Below are 20637 nucleotides of genomic sequence, written 5' to 3'. Positions count from 1 at the left end.
ATAAATTCTATTGGAAAAACTATTTATTTTTTTGTTTATGTTTCTTTGTATTTGTATTTACAATGTAATTGAAATATAAATTTAATTTTATTATTTAAATAATTAGATGGGTTTACCATAATTTGAAATCCATATTTTGTGTGGGCATAAGTTTTTTTGTCTTCTAAATATCTGTTTGATTTTTCATAATTAGTTGAAATGTTAATTTTGTTCAGTAAATATAAAGTTTGTTGGAAAATACTAATGGACCCGGAAAAGTAAATCTTATAAATTAACGTTGATGGGTTTCTAAATCAGATCAGGCCCATTGTGTTTTTTTTTCCTTAACCAAAACAATTGATCGGTGGCCAAATAAAGAAAAATTAGAAGACAACAACAACAGAAAACGAAAAAGAAAAAAAAAAGGGTTGTCTGAAGAGAAAAAATCGATTCGACATCATAGATCTGATTCAATCCTCCTTCGGATCAGACAACCTCTATTTCCAAATTGAAAAACCCAGAGTAAGATCCATCATCAATCTGTCTTAATGGAGTACCGGATGTCGTCTTCAATTGATAAGAGAGGTAATCTTCTAAAAACTGTTTAGATCCCGATTTGTTCTAACTTTTTCTGATTATAGCTCTGAATATAATAAACCTGCTTGAATTGCTCTTTTATGTCTGATTCCAGCGTTTCTTCTGAGCAGGGAAATCTATAAACGAATATGGGTGTTCTTTATAAGGTAAGAATCTGAATCTAAATCGGTTTTTTTATTTTTTTTTTTGTTGTTTTCATCTTCTAATGTTTAGATTTATATTGAATTTTTTGTTTCTAATAATTTTGGGCTTTATTAACATATCAGGAACTCGAATGACTTCCACTTAACCAAAGATAAGTAACCCTAAACCCATTTCTTGATTTGTAAATACGTATGACTTTTCTATCTAAAAACTCTAATCTTTTTGTTTTTTTATATTACCTGGTCAAGGTTAAATTACTTTCATTAAGAAGAAGCATAGAGACAACAATTGGATTTAATTTCAGTGTAAAACTTACCATATAGTTTTGCATTTCTTTTTCCTTGCAAGTAGAGAAATATTTTTTTCTACAATGGATCACTAAGGTAATATCTCTATCTTTTGTTTCTAATTCTGCGTCATAGTTATCAAATAATTTAGAGTCATCATCGTTTGTTAATTATTTTCTTTTGTTTAAAATGAGGAGAAATATGAGGAACACTAAATCAAAGATGTATGATTATAGCTTTTGAGTGGAGCTTCGAGATATATAATCGAATTGTCTTCTTTTAAAGGTTTTTAGCTATCCATCAAAGTAGATTTTGAATATTATTGTGGTTGATATGGATACCTGTTTAGTTGTTTTTCAAGTTCAAAGTTTCGTTAATTATTTTCTTTTGTTAAAAGTCAGGAGAAAAATGAAGAACACTAAATCAAAGATAAGTAAACAAACCCTCTTATCGATTAGTAGATGCCTTTACCAAAATAATATAAAACTCTAATGTGACATTTTACTTGGTCAGGGTACAATTACTTAATCAAAGACGAAAATTCGGTAACAATAAATGTCCCACAGAACTGCTATGACCACACTGCATCTTGAAGGTAATTTGATTAAGGTTGGTATCTATATATGCATTCAGTACAATAAGTTTTTAATTATTTCTGTGTGTTCAATGCATTGACTTTTACAAATTATAGTGATAATGAAAATTGTGTCTAAAAAATATATATATAATAATTGTGTTTAATAGATAATGAAAGTAAACTGCCTGTTGAATCTTTGTCTAGAAACTAAAATGAAAAAAATTAAATAAGCAAAAAGTTGTTTTATAACAGTTCTAACAATCAGTTCTGATATGCTTCCTTCATGATTCTGGAATCATTCGTCTTACTGATAATGAGGCACCTGCATTTTTAAAAAATAACAATTATATGAAAACTATTGTTCGTTGTGTTTCCAACTAATAAATGTTACAGCTACTAATATAAGATATATAAAGTTTACCTTCAAAGAAGTAGATGACTCAGTGTATGTTTTGGAAAACCTCCTTGAAAACAACATTAGTTGTCTGCTTCTGAATCTTTCCCTCTTTGTTTAGTATCAGTATTCTCAAAACTTTTTTTGATGTCACCCTAGACAATGGCACATAAAGTTGGCCATGAGAGAACACAGGTTTAGGCAAGTAAAGTCCTACTTTCTCTAGAGACTGCCCCTGACTCTTATTGATGGTCATAGCAAATGCAACAGATAGTGGAAACTGTCTTCTACGCATCTTGAATGGGAGTTTAGTATCTGAAGGTGTTTGAAACGACCGACCTTTTTTTTTATAAATAAATAATAAATATAATATAATAAAATAAACTACAACTAGTGGTCCCATACCCACTAGCCTCCTAACCACAACACATTCAACAGCGGAAATCACCATCCAATATCCAATAATAATCCAATAATAAAATATAACCATAACTCCAACATAAACAATATCCAAACATCAAGAATCAAAGAACCAGCAACCTAACAATGTTCTAATGACCCAACTCTAGCAACCTAGCAATGTCAGACAACATCAAACCGAGTCCCTAGAACATCCTCCTCTTCATTGCCTGGATTCCACGATCACACTTTGCCTTTACCTGCACCACAAACACATATTGCAATGCATGAGTATTTTATAAACAACTAGTAAGGCAATCCTCCCATCTACTGGGCTATACACACAAGCAATAGAGTATCAATAATCATCACACAACAATCAACAACAACGAATAACAAACCAGGACTTAGCATCGACCGACGCCACACATGCATCGACCGATGCCAAATGGGGAAGCATCGATCGACACAGAAGCTGCATCGACCGGTGCAAGTGAAACTTGCATCGACCGATACCCAGTCTGCATCGACCGACGCATGCTCGACGGAACACGAAAACCCTAGAGTTTTACGCGCCGTCCTCGCACTTGCATCGACCGATGCAAGATATGCATCGATCGACGCAACGTCAAGCACCGTGATTTCCCCGAAGCTTCTCGCCGGATCTTTGTTCCTACAACCACAAAACTCGATCCCAAGCCACAAGAAAGCTTCCTAACGTCCCTAGCAACGATCTAATGAGCCTAACATCACACAACAAGCAGATTAAAGAATCCTCTAGCTTAGATAAGCCATGGTCATGCACTTACCTTTGCCACAGAAGAACTAAGCCTCAAACAATCAAGAACAAGCCTCTAGGAAGCTCCTACAACGATCCCAGCTACAGATCTCACCAAGAAACGCCTCAAATCTCAAGAAATCACCAAGAACCCTCAAGAACTCTTTCTCCCTTCTCTTTTATCTCAAAAACGGCCACACACGTCTAATGAGACAAAAGACACGACCCTAAGGGTTTTCCCTTTCTATTCTGACCAAAACGCAGTGTTTGACTTAAGTCAAAACGCAGGGAATTGAACCAGCATTGACCGATGCTACTACTGCATCGATCGATGCACATCCTAAACCGGGATTCCGGTTCGCGGGTGTTACAATTCTCCCCCACCAAACTGGATTCGTCCTCGAATCCCGAACAACCATCCGCCAAGGACTCCCGTGCAACCGTCTCCACGGCCCGCACTCCTCCGACTGATCTACAGAAGGTCACCTCTAGGCGATAGACTCACGCTCCAGGCGTCATTTGCTCTCGACTTTTGGACTTTCCTTTACACATAGGCCTAAACCTTGAGTTTTTATTGGCTCCTCATCGGGCCAAGACCCGCATGCCATAATATATAAGGAGAAGTCCAAACTCGTCTCTCGGGTTGCCACCCTACAGCGCGCCCCCGGATCGTCATCCGAAGTCGATATACCAACCATACTCCCGAGCCACAAAGTCTCTGAATATAGCAGTACTAGGAGAACCTAAGTTCCCCCAAGAGTCGCGAGCAAACAATTCTGAACACGTCTGAGTCCTATCCCTATCCAGGTTTCCTTCCCGTGGCTCGCGTAAAAACATCTCAATGTCCTACCAACCACATATCCCCTCACCGGGATACCCCATGACCACACAAGGATCATATACACGCCACAAGGGCCGCCACCAAGGCCAACAAAATGTCCTCACGAGGACCGCCACCAAGGCCAAACAAATGTCCTAAAAAGGACCGCCACCAAGGCCACTCGTCCCAAAAGACCGTCACAAAGACCATCTGTCCCAAAGGACCGTCACAAAGACCATATGTCCTGAAGGACCGTCACAAAGACCTTCTGCCCTGAAGGACCGTCACAAAGACCATCTGTCCCGAAGGACCGTCACAAAGACCATCTGTCCCGAAGGACCGTCATAAAGACCATCTGTCCCGAAGGACCGTCACAAAGACCATCTGTCCCGAAGGACCGTCACAAAGACCATCTGTCCCGAAGGACCGTCACAAGGACACTCTGGCTAAACAGCCCGCCACAAAGGCCAACAAATGGCTAAAAGCCCGCCATAAAGGCCACACAATTGGCTAAAAACCCGTCACAAAGGCCACACAATGTCTAACAAGACCGCCACACATAGACACTCTGACTCGAAAGTCCGCCACAAAGGCCATAAAAGCCCCTCCAAGGCTTCCCACCGCTAAAATGGACAAATTCTAACTCCCATAATACTTTCCATATTTAGCACTTTCCACTTTTGGAAACTTTCCACTTTTGGAAACTTTCCACTTTTGGAAACTCCTAAACCCGGAAACTTTTCTCCAACCCCGCCTCACGAAAACTTTTTACCCCGAACACCACCTCATCTTATTACTGAGTCGCACAACCAACCACCCCAAGCGACCGAGTAACAAGAGAGATGGGCTGGAATACTCCATTCCCGTTCCAGCCAAGGATTACAGATGGGACCAGGCTAAACAAGCTCAAGTCGCGGCTTGCTTCTCATACCACTTCTTGAACCTTGCCTTCATCTTTGCCTCAGGCTCCCAAGTCTGCTCCTCAACACCATCACAGTCCCATAGGACTCTCATCAAAGGAATCTTCTTCTTCCGAAGTTCCTTGATCCTTCTCTCGAGAACCCTCACTGGTCTCGCCTCCACTGTCATGTTAGTCTGAAGATCCTCAGGAATCTTAGCCAACACCTGTTCACCCTCACGGAGACACTTCCGCAACATAGACACATGGAAAACCATATGGAATGCACGCATAACCTCAGGTAACTCCAATCTATATGCCACTGGTCCAACCCGCTCAATCACTCTGAATGGACCCATATACCTCGGACTCAACTTAGTCTCTGACAATGACCTGTTCGGACCCTGCAACATGGCCATCTTGAGGTACACTCTGTCTCCTACCTGAAACTCAAGATCTCTCCTCCTCCTATCAGCATAACTCCTCTGCCTATCCTGAGCCTCTTTCATGTTCAGCTTGAGAACCTGAATCTTCTCTGAGGTCTCCTGAACAAAACTAGCACCAAACATGCTCCTCTCCCCCACCTGAGTCCAGCATAATGGTGTACGACATGGCCTCCCATACAAAGCCTCATAAGGAGTCATCTTAATACTCCCCTGATAACTGTTGTTGTAAGAAAACTCTACCAGGTTCAGGTGATCTGCCCAATGGCCACCCCAATCCAACACACACATCCTCAGCAAATCCTCCAGCGTCTGGATCGTCCTCTCAGACTGTCCATCTGTCTGGGGATGATAAGCTGTACTCATATGCACCTTAGTGCCCATCTCTGCCTGAAATGCCTTCCAGAACACCGAAGTGAACTTAGAATCTCTGTCAGACACAATGCTCGCTGGCACCCCATGCAATCTGACTATCTCTCTCACATACTTCTTAGTCAAGACCGCTGCTCCATCAGTCTTCTTAATGGCCAGAAAATGTGCTGACTTAGTCAACCGGTCCACAATGACCCAGATAGCATCAAAGGTCCGTGACACTGGCAATCCTACCACAAAATCCATGGTGATCATATCCCACTTCCACTCAGGAATGGGTAAACTTTTCAGTAACCCGCCAGGAACCTGATGCTCAGCCTTCACTAGCTGACACACATCACACCTCGAAACCCAACCAGCTACATCCTTCTTCATCCCGACCCAATGATAGTACCTCTTGAGATCACGGTACATCTTAGTCGCTCTTGGATGAATAGACAACTTTGTCGCATGAGCCTCTCTCAGAATCTCCTGTCTCAACTCCCCATTCTTGGGCACACAAACTCGACCGTGCACCAAGATAGTACCATTATCTGAGACCTGATACTCTGAATCCACATCCTTAGAGGCATTCACCAGCCCCAAATCATTCTCCTGAGCCAACCGCACTCTACTCAGAAGATCTGCTCTATCTACTGCTTCCAAACCCCAACGGTTCCTGTGAAACAGCACATAATCTCAAAGCACTAATCTCCCCTACCAGAGACTCCAACTCCTGCTCCTGAGCCGAAGCTACCCTCTTCCGACTCAGAGCATCTGCAACCGTGTTAGCCTTACCAGGATGATAGGCTATCTCCAAATCATAATCTGCCACAAGCTCCATCCACCGCCTCTGTCTCAAATTCAGCTCAGGCTGAGTGAATATATACTTCAGGCTCTTATGATCTGTAAACACATGTACCTTTGCACCATAAAGATAAGATCTCCAAATCTTCAGGGCAAAAACTACAGCACCCATCTCCAAGTCATGAGTAGGATAGTTGCCTTCATGCACCCGCAACTGCCGCGAAGCATAGGCAATCACCTTCCCATGCTGCATCAGAACACACCCCAAACCAACTCTAGATGCATCTGTATAAACCACATAGGGTTCTCCCTGCTCAGGCAAAGCTAACACTGTCGCAGTAGTCAACATCTCCTTCAGGCTTGCAAAGCCTTCCTCACACTCTTCTGACCAGACAAAAGGAACATCCTTCCCTGTCAACTTAGTCATAGGACGTGCTCTGCTTGCAAACCCCTGCACAAATCTCCTGTAGTAGCCTGCCAAACCAAGGAAACTTCTGATCTCTGTGGCATTCTGCGATCTAGGCCAATCTCTGATAGCCTGAATCTTCTCTGGATCTACAGAAACCCCCTCTGCAGAAACAATGTGACCTAGAAAGTCCATCTCACGCTGCCAAAAACTACACTTGCTCAACTTGGCAAACAACTTCTGCTCCCGCAGCTTCTCCATAAATGCCCTCAAATGCACTGCATGCTCCTCAGGACTCTTAGAATAAACCAGGATATCGTCGATGAAAATGATGACAGATACATCCAGAAACTCCTGAAACACACTGTTCATCAATCTCATAAACGCTGCTAGCGCGTTAGTCAATCCGAAGGGCATCACTACAAACTCATAGTGTACCTCGTCCTGAAAGCAGTCTTCCTCACATCTGCCTCATCTATCGGTATCTGATGATAACCCGACGCCAGGTCTACCTTAGAGAACCAAGTAGCACCCCTCAACTGATCCAACAATCATCGATCCTAGGAAGAGGATACTTGTTCTTCACAGTGACCCGGTTCAAACCCGGATAATCAATACACAACCTGAAACTCCCATCCTTCTTCTTCACAAACAACACTGGTGCTCTCCACGGTGATACACTAGAACGTATGAATCCCTTGCTCCATAAATCCTCTAGTTACTTCCTCAGTTCAACTAAGCAAATACTCAAGTATGCCAACATCAACTCGCTGCCACCTGAATATCAACCCTCTTGTTCGTCCAAAAACCTCTAGTAACTTGCTAGTTAGGGAAACTTCCACAAGTTAGCTTATTCCAATGATAGCTTTCCGCTTGGCAATTCTCCACAGCAAATCATCAATACGAACGTAATAAAACAAACAAGTACCATACGCTCGCATATTCTGATTCACCGCTTCAAATGCTTTGCAGGCCGCTAACTCAAACCACTTGACTAATTCCCTCCAACAAGCTTACCAAAACCTTGAATCTAGCAACCATGTCCATCTCCAATGAACTTCATCCAACATCGTTGCAACGATTAGTTTATCCTGCCATGAAGGCTTCTCGTGAACTTATGTATCTGGCAAACATGCCTTTCCTGGCTCAAACCTGCTGTAACTCCCCTTCTCGGGACTCCAGCACCACCGGCCTCACAATCCTGGCGCACAGCCAAGCATTTATAACCGCTCTGGTCATAAAACCCTGTCCCAAAGGTCAACACATCCAAAACTCGAGATTAAACCACCGTCAATCTCTCGAGGTCTACATTCAATCGTTATGTTTATATTCACGTCCTAGGAATTGCTTGCTCCCAACTCTTCCACTCTTAGGTCGCAATCTTCGAGTCATACCGATCTCACTCTCAGACCAGCGTCTTCGAGTTATACCATCTCACTCTTGGACCACAATCCTCAAGATCTCGGTATCAGGGGCACTACTCATCCCCTCAGGAGAACAAAATCCCCTCTGCCACTCTCGGAGCCCTCAGCCCCTCGAGCTATCGGTATTCAGGGGAATCACTATCCCCTCAAGAGCAACAATCCTTAACGACTATAAAAATCTCTCGACACAACTATCTCCTGTGGTCCGAGTATAACATTGCAATGTTACACCTGCCCACTCAACTTATAATATCCAACTGGATTAACTACCAAGCAGAGAAATATCTGCTCCAACTGCATATGTCCACCTATCCGCCTCTCTAGGCCCGATACCCCTTGAGAAATAATCTCATACCGGTCATCTACAACCGCTCCATCCTCTTAACATAAGGTGGAAAGTCCTCAACATCCGCAGCCCTCGACTGCACCCCGCCACATGCGGCACAACTGGAGTCTACACTGGTACCCCTCTCGGTAACCGCTCCAACAACACGCCAACAGATCCGCCAAGCGATCATCTCGACCCTGGGCTCCACCTGCTGCAACCCCACATCTGGGTTCCCAGCACCCCCGGCATGCTCACCGGCTAATCCCCTCTGGTCCCTCCTGATACGCTTGCGACCCTCTGACGTACCTCCTCGTGGAACTCTGGACCACACACTCGCTGGCCTCGGTACCCGCCTGACAATGACCACGACCACGTCCCCGTCCACGACCAACAACTCAAACACCTTAACCACTGATCTTCCAAGAACAGAGGCTAACAAGCAGAAAACAAATCAATACCACACAAAGAAACATAACAATAACTCACCGTGGAATCTCATTGGAAAACCTCCTTGAAAACAACATTAGTTGTCTGCTTCTGAATCTTTCCCTCTTTGTTTAGTATCAGTATTCTCAAAACTTTTTTTGATGTCACCCTAGACAATGCCACATAAAGTTGGCCATGAGAGAACACAGGTTTAGGCAAGTAAAGTCCTACTTTCTCTAGAGACTGCCCCTGACTCTTATTGATGGTCATAGCAAATGCAACAGATAGTGGAAACTGTCTTCTACGCATCTTGAATGGGAGTTTAGTATCTGAAGGTGTTTGAAACGACCGACCTTTTTTTTTATAAATAAATAATAAATATAATATAATAAAATAAACTACAACTAGTGGTCCCATACCCACTAGCCTCCTAACCACAACACATTCAACAGCGGAAATCACCATCCAATATCCAATAATAATCCAATAATAAAATATAACCATAACTCCAACATAAACAATATCCAAACATCAAGAATCAAAGAACCAGCAACCTAACAATGTTCTAATGACCCAACTTTAGCAACCTAGCAATGCCAGACAACATCAAACCGAGTCCCTAGAACATCCTCCTCTTCATTGCCTGGATTCCACGATCACACTTTGCCTTTACCTGCACCACAAACACGTATTGCAATGCATGAGTATTTTATAAACACTCAGTAAGGCAATCCTCCCATCTACTGGGCTATACACACAAGCAATAGAGTATCAATAATCATCACACAACAATCAACAACAACGAATAACAAACCAGGACTTAGCATCGACCGACGCCACACATGCATCGACCGATGCCAAATGGGGAAGCATCGATCGACACAGAAGCTGCATCGACCGATACCCAGTCTGCATCGACCGACGCATGCTCGACGTAACACGAAAACTCTAGAGTTTTACGCACCGTCCTCGCACTTGCATCGACCGATGCAAGATATGCATCGATCGACGCAACGTCGAGCACCGTGATTTCCCCGAAGCTTCTCGCCGGATCTTCGTTCCTACAACCACACAACTCGATCCTGCAGGTCAATTGGTGACAGCTTGTCCTGTGGGAAGGTTGTTAAAGGGTGGGGACCAGGGTTCGAGGAACGCCTGGCGCACCAATAACCTACTGGTGGATTTGGATATCCACAGTGATGGGTTAGGATCGATGCCCTGCACGGCCAGCTTGGGGTCCGTTGGGCCGGCTATTGGTGGGCTAGTGGGGCCCACGGCTGGTCCGTTGGGGCAGCTAGCAGTGGGCTAGTGGGGTCCGCGGGACGGGTTGTTACATAAAAGCCCACCGCTAGCCATATTAACGGACCGGTTGTCACATAAAAATCGATTTTTATGTGACAACCCGTCCTGTTGACCCCACTAGCCCACTGCTAGCTGCCCCAACGGACCGTCTGTGGACCCTGCTAGCCCACTGCTAGCCAGCCCAACAGACCCCAAGCTGGCCCTGCAGGGCATCGATCCCAACCCATCACTGTGGAAATCCACATCCACCAGTAGGTTATTGGTGCTCCAGGCGTTCCTCGAACCCTGGTCCCCACCCTTTAACAACCTTCCCACAGGACAAGCTGTCACCAATTGGTGGATGTGGATTTCCACAGTGATGGGTTAGGATCGATGCCCTGCAGGGCCAGCTTGGAGTCCGTTGGGACGGCTAGCAGTGGGCTAGCAGGGTCCACGGATGGTCCGTTGGGGCAGCTAGCAGTGGGCTAGTGGGGTCCGCAGGACGGGGTGTCACAAAGAACGACAACTAATATAGTACCAAGCCTAGTCTGTGTCAATGGCGTAGACAGTGCAATGAATCCTTGCTTTTCCAATCTGTAGATAGATATTTTTATTGGTTAGTTTGCATAAATCAATAGAGTTAACATAAGCTTTTAATACCTCAAAAGCACTCTTCAATAGTTCTCCTAGGATACTCTTCTGCATTTTCAGCTTGGACAGCAACCATCCCCCACCTTGGTTGTCTCTGACGGAATTTGAGAGACAGGCCATCATCGGGGAGCCTGTGACAATTTGATTATATATGTTTAAGTGATTACAATTCGAACTCACTAATTATGGTAAGACATATAATAAAATGTTCATGGAATAGATAATATTACGCTTGTCTGAAAACATCAACTTCATCGAATAGGGGGTTCACATGGACTTGAGATGCATCAAACGAATTAGTCAAAAAGTTTACACCTGACAGAATAAAATCATAAGATGCATGGATTATTAAAATACTTGTATGTTTCGTAAACCATTGAGTCTATTTAAGTATGTGGTATTTTGCATTTGTTCAAATTTCTACAATTCTAATATTTAAATATTATTACCTTTGAAGGATTTTATCTTCACAAATTTGAGGACACAGGTGATGATGCTTCCATCAGAGTCTTGGCAGGATTGCCATACGTGCTCGGCCAAAGGACTCCACAAGGTACATGACATTCTTTCATCTCTATCATATAAAATGAGTAAGTTAGTTTATTGATTACAAATGTTATCCCACATAATAATCATATAGACATATTAGCATATAAGACTTACGTTTCGTCTCGTAGCTCAAAATTGAGTTTTTTGGTAGGCTTGTTATTTGCTTCGAGGTCCTCCAATTCATCCATACTCACAATTTGACCAATAACCTCTGCATAATCAAACATATAAATATATATTGACTCAAATTAAACAGATGTATCTATATAGATACTTACCAACAAATATGTGGGGATTAGCTCGACCACTGTGGATGAATTTGAACTTAGTTAAGGTAAGGAAGCTAGCATCAGAAACAGGGTCACTGTCCATGACCATAGTTCCATTGGTAAATGACATCTTGTACAGATGCGAGGTTGGTCTGAATTGACCATTTGCATAGCTGAGTGCAAATGTCTCAATGAAAACCCAGTTACCAATAGGAAGTCTGTTGACATATTTGTTTAGCAATTCCTTCTTCACAGATGCATGAATCTTTTTACTCTGCATCAATGAAAGACATAAGATGCATTAGTAATAGAAAATAATTGTAACATTCGATAACGTAAACAGTAGACCTTACCATCGAGTCTGACAACACCAACTCAAGTGTTTCACCACCATTTAGACGCCATGAATGGATGACCTTGACTTGAACCCTCCATGAGGTTTTGTAGGGGCGAACGTCTTTCAAGAAAGCAAAGGTAGCAGCCATAATGTGAGTGATGTTTTTGATGTGTTTGCTTATGTTTAATTTTCGTTAAGGTGGGTATTATTTATAAAGAAACCCGATTAGGTCATAGAATAAATTTGTGAAGATATGAAGAAGATATGATGAGACGATAATTAGAGAGAAAATCTTGTCAATTGGTTTTTTTATGGAATCTTTAGGGGATATGTTATATTTAAAATTTATTTCTGTTTAGGTTGATTGATATTTGAGTAGCGTAATTGTTGGAGCAGATTTTTGGAAATCAAGCAGTTTAAACAGAATTCGTGGAGAAGATTGTAAGGCAAGAAAATCTTTGTCATTTAATTGTTACGAATAAACGGGTGAGAGGAGAAGGTGTAATCGTGTTCTTGAGAATGTTACAACTTTCGATAGAGGTTGGGCTTGACCCAATTGTTTTTTGTAATCAACAAATCGTGTGACCCAAAAAGAATATTTGTTTGTAAGGTATTAAAGACAGTGGCAGGGTTGTAAATAAGTTGGAAGTCCAGGATTTATTTTATAAATGTTTCTGAAAATGTATATATAGATTTATGGTTTTTATTTGTTTGAGTGTTAACTTTGTTCATCAATAAAAAAATATTTTTACAAAAGAATTGCCTCTGTTTTCAATTACGATGCCATATAAATTTATCAAATAGTTAGTCATAATTGGGGAATAATTTTATTAATTACAAATGACAGTCCAATTTGGTCGTCTACCATTACCATTTTTATTGTAAACTAGATTAGGACCTGTGCTAGAACACGGGTTGAAATTCCTTTTATTTATATTATAATTTTAAAATAAAATATAAGTTTTTTGGATAAAACATTATGCAATAAAATCATATGCTAAATATGATGATTTGAAAAAAATACATATTTTATAAGTTTTATATTGTTATTTTGTAATTTTATGTTTGAAAAATGGTTATGTTTGTTATTTGTTTTTATTTTAATTTTTAAACATATTTGGTGAAAGTTTTTAATATGACCCATGCTTAGATAAAATTTTATTTCAACTGCACAATAAGATCTCGGAAATCACGAGTAAGTGTGATAAATTGCCAAGATTTTATTATTTTTTACGCCTAACAGTATATATTTTGTAACAATACATGGAATAATAAAGATTTTAATTGGAAATTGTATAAATCATTGGAATATTCTTTTTAAGAAGATTCTTCGGGATATATCTTAAGTGTATTCATATAGTCCATGGATTGACCAATTAATCTATAATCTTTTTTTTTTTGTAACCAACCTATATATAAGCTATAACCTATTTGTAACCAACTTATAAAAATTATGTAGTCTACAAAAAAAAATTGTGTACTTCCGTTTTATTATATAGGGGATATGTCACATAATACTAAGATAAATCATAATATCCTTTATAATGATTTTTTCTCTTTGCATAAAATGAGATCTAAAAAAATGAGGTGGTGAAAACCACCTAAGCCCAAAATTTTTTCTTTTGCTGAGACCGGACGAGTAGGGGGGCCTTCACGGTTCGCTTCTCTTCGTCCTCTTCGACGTATGCCAAACGAGATCCCCGATGAAGCGCATCATCCAAGTCCTTGGCCTCGCGGATATTGAGATCCACTTGCAAAGGCGACCCTGGAGTGAGTCCTTTCTTGAAGGCGGCGATCGCGACATCTTCGGTAATCGAGATGCTGGCATACTTTTCCTTGAACCTGGTGAGGTATTGTCGCCGAGGTTCGTCGGACTCCTGAACTATCTCCCATAATTCGGCGCTGGAAGTACCGCGCTCTATGAAGACCCGATAGTTCCGCAGGAAAGCTGTTGACAGCTGAGCGAAACTGTCGATTGAGTTCGCTGGGAGGCGAGAGAACCAGGTTAACGCGTTCCCTATTAAACTTTCGACGAACAGCTGGCACTGACCGGCATCCTTCTATTCCTCAGTGAATATGGCTTTGGATACGGTGGCCATGAACGAAGTCATGTTCTGCATTGGATCCTTCGTCCCTTTGTAGGTTGGAAGCCTTAGTTTTACGGCCAGAATATCCGCCTCCAAGATTCGTTTTGTAAACAGGGTCCGCTGCAGGTGGCAGATCGTTAAACAGATGTCGGCTTAAGGGGCTGTTCCTTCGGGCTGCCTGCGGCGGCACGATGTTTTGCTGAAGTGGAGGGGGCGCGCGACGTTCTATCGTGTCCATCCGTTGGTTTGTATTGAATATCGCCTGGAAGAGATCCTTAGAGATCGTTCCGAACACATGACGGAGATCGTCCATGGAGACGAGCTGGGAGGGTTGCGCGGTTTGCGCAGACGAGGTCTGTCTAGCGACAGATCCATCAACAGGTAGCTCTCCATCGGGCCCCTGGTTTCCGTGATTGGGCGCTTCGACATCATCTCCGTTTACCGAAGGTGCCGTCGAGTCATCTGCCGGGTTTTCCGACGTGCCGAGGTTGCGTCGGACATAGACGAGTGTTGCAGGCGAATCAATGGGTGGATCCGCGGTGACATCTTGCGAGCCGGTGGCTCCGGAGACTGGGTTGTTGTGCTGAGGAGGGGTCGCGTTGGTGACACCGTTGTCGGATGGTAAAGACATGGTCTTTCTTGCTTGACAAGTTTCAGAGGAATCTGATAGAGAAGTGACTTGAGAACTTTGCGTCCCCACAGACAGCGCAAATTGTAGAAACTGGGTTTCACACAATGAATTTGTTTGAAGGGGGAAACAAATTCACTTAACAGCTCTCTCAAAGAATCAGATCAAAACTCGAAATCAAAAGGGGGTTTTAATCTCTTAAAGAACAAGCTAGGGTTTTGCTCAAGAACAATGAAGAAATCGAATTATTGTATTAATCGCTGGATGGATTACAATAAAGGGATTCCCCTTTATTTATAGGCTTTCTTAGATTTACAGAATATAACTACTTTCCTAATTGACTTGCTCAAGATTAAGAAAGTTTCTTCTTCTTTGTTAGGTCAGCCGCCGGGCGACCTGAGAGGTCGGCTCCTTGCTGTCGAACTGGGCTTCTGACTCTATTGGGCTTTTATTGTAAGGCTTTATCCAATCTCTGCTTCTACCGAGCTCCCGGTTAACTAATCGGTTTAACTTTTCGATTTAGATCGGTATGGTGGGGGTGCTAATACCCGCACCAACATGAACCTTCAATCTTTATCTTTCTAAACATGAAAACATAATAACTCAGTTGAAACCTTTTCTGAAATATGTTATACATCCTTGAGAAAATCATCCCAGCGATGGTAAAAGCAAGAAATATGCATACATATATATATATATATGTTACTATATTAAGATTAGATACAAGTACAAACGCCATTAACACACATATAAGATCCCGATGGACAAGAATATTTCATACGAGGATCACAATCACTCGTCAGCTTGCATGTCTTAGCATCATCCATCGTTCTTAGATTATCGAGTTTTGCTTGATGAGCCAATGGAACGGTGCATTTGCATTGTCCCTTTATACATTGAGATGGCTTACCCGAGCAGGGAAGGTTTTCACAATCGTATGTTGTTTTGCAAGGAAAAACAAGCTCAGCTTCTGCTATCGGAATACTCACCAAGTCACCATCATTGTATCTAATGAATTACACAGGACCAGGAAAATGCGTGTCATGTTCAAACTTCAAGTCCAATAAGTATGCTTAAATAAAAGGCTTGTTAGAGAGAATAGAGAGACTTACAAGCGACGACGAGAGCAAGCAGGGAGAAGATTGTGATCTTTGAAGCCATTTCTAAATTTTATGGCTATGACCTATGTAAACATCTACTACTTTTTACAGTTACTTTGAAATACCATAATTTAATGTCAATCGATCACCTATTTAATAAAACGTAGTCACCATCATTGTATCTAATGAATTACACAGGACCAGGAAAATGCGTGTCATGTTCAAACTTCAAGTCCAATAAGTATGCTTAAATAAAAGGCTTGTTAGAGAGAATAGAGAGACATACAAGCGACGACGAGAGCAAGCAGGGAGAAGATTGTGATCTTTGAAGCCATTTCTAAATTTTATGACTATGACCTATGTAAAAACGTCTACTACTTTTTATAGTTACTTTGAAATACCATAATTTAATGTCAATCGATCCCCTATTTAATAAAACGGAAGTACACAACATTGTTTTGTAGACTATATAATTCTAATAAGTTGGTTACAAAATATGTTATAAATTAATTGATATATTAATTAGTTACAAGTTAAATAGTGGGTGTAACTTTAATTTATTTTTGGAATATTTTATTACTAGAACACGTTGTTTCCAAAAAATCTTAAGGAAAATATTGTAAAGAATCATTTAATATCATCTAATTTACCATATTAATTTTTTTATTAAATTATTCATCAAATAAAATCATTTGATATCTAACTTAACATATTAATTTGTTAATTATCATTATATTTCACCTCTCATTTTTATGTATGAGTCTATTTTGTGAAACAAATAAATTATCATATTATTTATTATAATTAAAAAATAGTTTTATTTTCGGATATACCATAAGTTGAATTTTTAAAAACAAATATAAATGATTCAATCTATAAAGTATTCAAGTTTTAGTAATATTATTCTTTAGAAATAATATCTATTGAATTAAAAAAATTTACTTAGTATCGGGTCAAAATTTGAATATTTAAATTCAATTTCATACTTTTCTGTTGAATTTTATAATTTTGCATAATATAATAAACTTTAAATAATTTATTTTGAAATATTTTTAAAATATTGAAACTTGATATAAAAGTTAGAAACTATAAACACTCCAAATTTACAAAATTATGTTTTATAATGACATTCAAGTCATGATGTAGAATACACATTGTTGAAATAACTTCACGTACATAAATTAATATAACATATTAAAATTTTATTTTAAAATAGAAAATATACACAATTTTGTATAAAATAAAATTTAACCAGTGTTATAGCACATGTACTTATCTAGAATCATTAACAATATAAAACTTAGAAAATAAGTGTCTGTATCAAGTCATCATATTTAGCATATGATTTTATTGCATAATATTTTATCCAAAAATAAACTTTTAAAACAATCACATAAATTATATTTTATATAAAAATTACAATATAAATAAAATAAAATGAATTTCAACCCGTGTTCTAGCACAGGTCTTAATCTAGTTCTTTATTAAAAGGGATGTAATCATAAAATATTTTAAAAGGTATATAATCATAAATAATGATTTTATCTTAAATTTATTAATGATTATTTTATCTTAAAGGTATATAATCATAAATTTATTAATAATTAAAATATTTTTTTAAAGATATTATTAATGATTTTATTTTTTCTATTTCATATAAAAAAATTATGATTAAAATATTTTTAAAGTAGATAATCATTATGAATATGTAATCCTCATATAATTTACTTAGTATCGGATCAAAATTTGAATATTTAAATTCAATTTCATACTTTTCTGTTGAATTTTATAATTTTTCATAATATAATAAAATTTAAATAATTTATTTTGAAATATTTTTAAAATATTGAAACTTGATATAAAAGTTAGAAACTATAAACACTCCAAATTTACAAAATTATGTCTTATAATGACATTCAAGTCATGATGTAAAATACACATTGTTGAAATAACTTCACGTACATAAACTAATACAACATATTAAAATTTTATTTTAAAACAGAAAATATACACAATTTTGTATAAAATAAAATTTAACCAGTGTTATAGCACATGTACTTATCTAGAATCATTAAAAATATAAAACTTAGAAAATAAGTGTCTATTTCAAGTCATCATATTTAGCATATGATTTTATTGCATAATATTTTATCCAAAAAAAACTTTTAAAAACAATCACATAAATTATATTTTATATAAAAATTACAATATAAATAAAATAAAATGAATTTCAACCCGCGTTCTAGCACGGGTCTTAATCTAGTTCTTTATTAAAAGGGATGTAATCATAAAATATTTTAAAAGGTATATAATCATAAATAATGATTTTATCTTAAATTTATTAATGATTATTTTATCTTAAAGGTATATAATCATAAATTTATTAATAATTAAAATATTTTTTAAAAGATATTATTAATGATTTTATTATTTTCTATTTAATATAAAAAAATTATGATTAAAATATTTTTAAAGATAGATAATCATTATGAATATGTAATCTTCATATAGTTTTAAAAAAAAGAAGCTTGCAATGTTTTAATTATAATAAAAGAAAACAAAATATAGAAGTATGTAGCGTTTAAAACACGTGCAGTTAATTGGTACAAATGCATAGGCCATCAAAACACATATAAGATCCGGAGACTCATGTAAATCTCATACGAGGATCACAATCTTTAGTCAAATTGCACTTCTTAGCATGGTCCATCTTCTTTAAGTTGTCGAGTTTTGTTTGATGAGTCGTACATTGGCATTGTCTATTTACACATAGAGCTGTCCCGCTTGAGCAGTGAAGCTGTGAAGGTATTCACAATCTACCGTTGTTCTGCAAGGAAGAAAGATTTGAGCTTCTGCTGTCGTCGGCATAGTTAACATCAATGCACCTTATGGACACCGGACCACAAAACCACATACGTTATATTGTTGTAAATTTCAAATCAATAAGTATGCCTACATAAAATTCATGTTAGGGAGATTATAGAGGCGTACTAGCGATAACGAGAGCAATGAGGAAGAAGGTTGTCATTTTTGATGCCATTTCGTAGTTTATGTCTTGTGTCTTATCAAAGATGGGCTATAGACCTTTTGTATTTATAGTCTCTTTGAAAGTTAAGATTTTTTTAGAAATCTTTTGACATTCGAATCTTCGGCATTTAATAAAAATTCTGTATATAACAACTATGAGTCGAAATGTAAATATATTTAGTTAGTTTATTATATTCATTCTTGAATTCTTATTTTGAATGACTTTTCCTCTAAGAATAAGGGGAATAATATCCTATTATTTAAGAAGAGGGAGAGATATTTTTTACTCAAAAACTACTAATGTTGGGATTTCATGTATTAATTCAGTCATAAAATAGTTGTCTATTGTTAGACATTAATTATTTTAGTCTGTAATGTTCTAAAATTTTATTACAATCTATATATACATTTTTGGAGACATTTAGCAAATAAATCTTAGAGTTGGAACCTATTTACAAGTATGACATTAGCATTAATTATTAATTTATTTTTCATTTAATTTATTAATATTAAATTTCAATTTTCGGAAACAAGATTTCTCATCCTAATAAAATTTTCAAAACAATAGGAACCACTCCCTTTAACATTAAATATTAAGTTTATAATAAATTTAATTAATATTAAGTTTCCAATTTTACAAAACAATATTTTCTCCATAGAAACATTTCCTAAACAAATTATCTACACACATCTTGGGTCCATTTTAATAACCAATGTTTATTAAAAAAAAAAAAAAAGTGGAATTCATGTCAAACAAATAACTGTTAACAACTTTTATTTGCATTTCACAACAAAACTATATATACTAAAGTTAACTGATTCTTTATATACAAAACATACAAAACTACAATACAAAGTTATCTTGTACATATATCTAAACAATTTAAAATAATAAAAATACTATTATCTGTAAATAAAAAAACACATAGTATATTCCTTCTATAAATCACTACTTATTTAATTGTAGGTTATACTATAATATAAAATAATAAACTTCAAACAAAATACTTTCTAATATCTATATCTATATTTGTAAAGTTGTACATGTTAAAAAATACAAATTAAACATTAGTTATATATATAATGAATCTATAAAACAAATTAAATCTTTTTATGAAAAAATAGCCCCGCAGTGTACCGCGGGTGAGTATCTAATCATGTAATATTAAAGGATTTATTTGTGAAAATGGCATGTACAAACTTAATGTTATGATTATCACAAGTTTAAATAAGTACGGCTAAACTTAGCAGATATATTAATATAACAAATTACATTATATAAATGGATATTACATGCATTTCAAAACCATAAAAATTATTTCCTAAGGTATAAAACATTATATCAAAAAACTCAATATGTATAGATTTTGGAATGATGTAAATGGTATTTTATCTATAATATATATTCCATTTTTTATTTTAAAATTAATTTATAAATTTATTTATAAATCAATGTAGATTGTCCTTAAATATTAAAATAATAACATTTTGGAAAGTCATATATATATGTTTTGGAAATTTATTTATTCCCTGTTTATATAATTATATGCAGTATTTATTTATGTACTTATTTATTTATATATATGTCTAATTTAAATAATGGTATGTTTACGAAAAAAATTTAATGTATAACGTATATATATATATACA

General features: G+C 37.5%; 1 protein-coding gene, 1 long non-coding RNA gene and 1 pseudogene across 52 annotated transcripts; 1 reads left to right on the top strand and 2 right to left on the bottom strand.

Moving 5' to 3' along the window:
* Window positions 1-300: 300 nt before the first annotated feature.
* Window positions 301-12851, top strand: LOC109131447 (uncharacterized). Of its 50 annotated transcripts, none has more exons than XR_015592801.1 (8): window positions 301-564; window positions 687-722; window positions 843-1103; window positions 1205-1292; window positions 1405-1602; window positions 11448-11543; window positions 12152-12296; window positions 12542-12851. It is a non-coding gene; the product is annotated as an uncharacterized LOC109131447 (long non-coding RNA). The 50 variants fall into 50 exon arrangements; XR_015592811.1 differs by having other exon boundaries at window positions 346-564; window positions 11478-11543; window positions 12505-12851; XR_015592787.1 differs by having other exon boundaries at window positions 346-564; window positions 12256-12282.
* A 2718-nt stretch (window positions 12852-15569) lies between these two features.
* On the bottom strand, window positions 15570-16021 carry LOC147919855 (defensin-like protein 296). Its single transcript, XM_087504900.1, has 2 exons — window positions 15969-16021; window positions 15570-15868 (listed from the first exon to the last, which is right to left on the bottom strand). The coding sequence occupies exons 1-2, from the start codon at window positions 16019-16021 to the stop codon at window positions 15577-15579; spliced, it is 345 nt and encodes a 114-aa protein (XP_087361026.1). The 3' UTR covers window positions 15570-15576.
* A 2481-nt stretch (window positions 16022-18502) lies between these two features.
* Window positions 18503-20332, bottom strand: LOC147919854 (defensin-like protein 295; annotated as a pseudogene). The gene is made up of 2 exons (XR_015592940.1): window positions 18952-20332; window positions 18503-18845 (listed from the first exon to the last, which is right to left on the bottom strand). The product of XR_015592940.1 is annotated as a defensin-like protein 295 (transcript).
* Between the last annotated feature and the right edge of the window lie 305 nt (window positions 20333-20637).

This window comes from Camelina sativa, chromosome 20 (assembly GCF_030686135.1).
Source record: "Camelina sativa cultivar CO46 ecotype springtype chromosome 20, ASM3068613v1".
In the NCBI taxonomy this organism is placed as follows: Eukaryota; Viridiplantae; Streptophyta; class Magnoliopsida; order Brassicales; family Brassicaceae; genus Camelina; species Camelina sativa.
The sequence above is the reverse complement of the archived record's forward strand: the minus strand, read 5'-3'. Positions and strand labels throughout refer to the sequence as shown.

Coding starts and splice junctions, on each gene's coding strand:
- LOC147919855 (XM_087504900.1), bottom strand. CDS start 16,021: ATGGCTTCAAAGATCACAATCTTCTCCCTGCTTGCTCTCGTCGTCGCT. Junction 15,869..15,968: donor GCTCTCGTCGTCGCTTGTAA/GTCTCTCTATTC, acceptor GTAATTCATTAG/ATACAATGATGGTGACTTGG.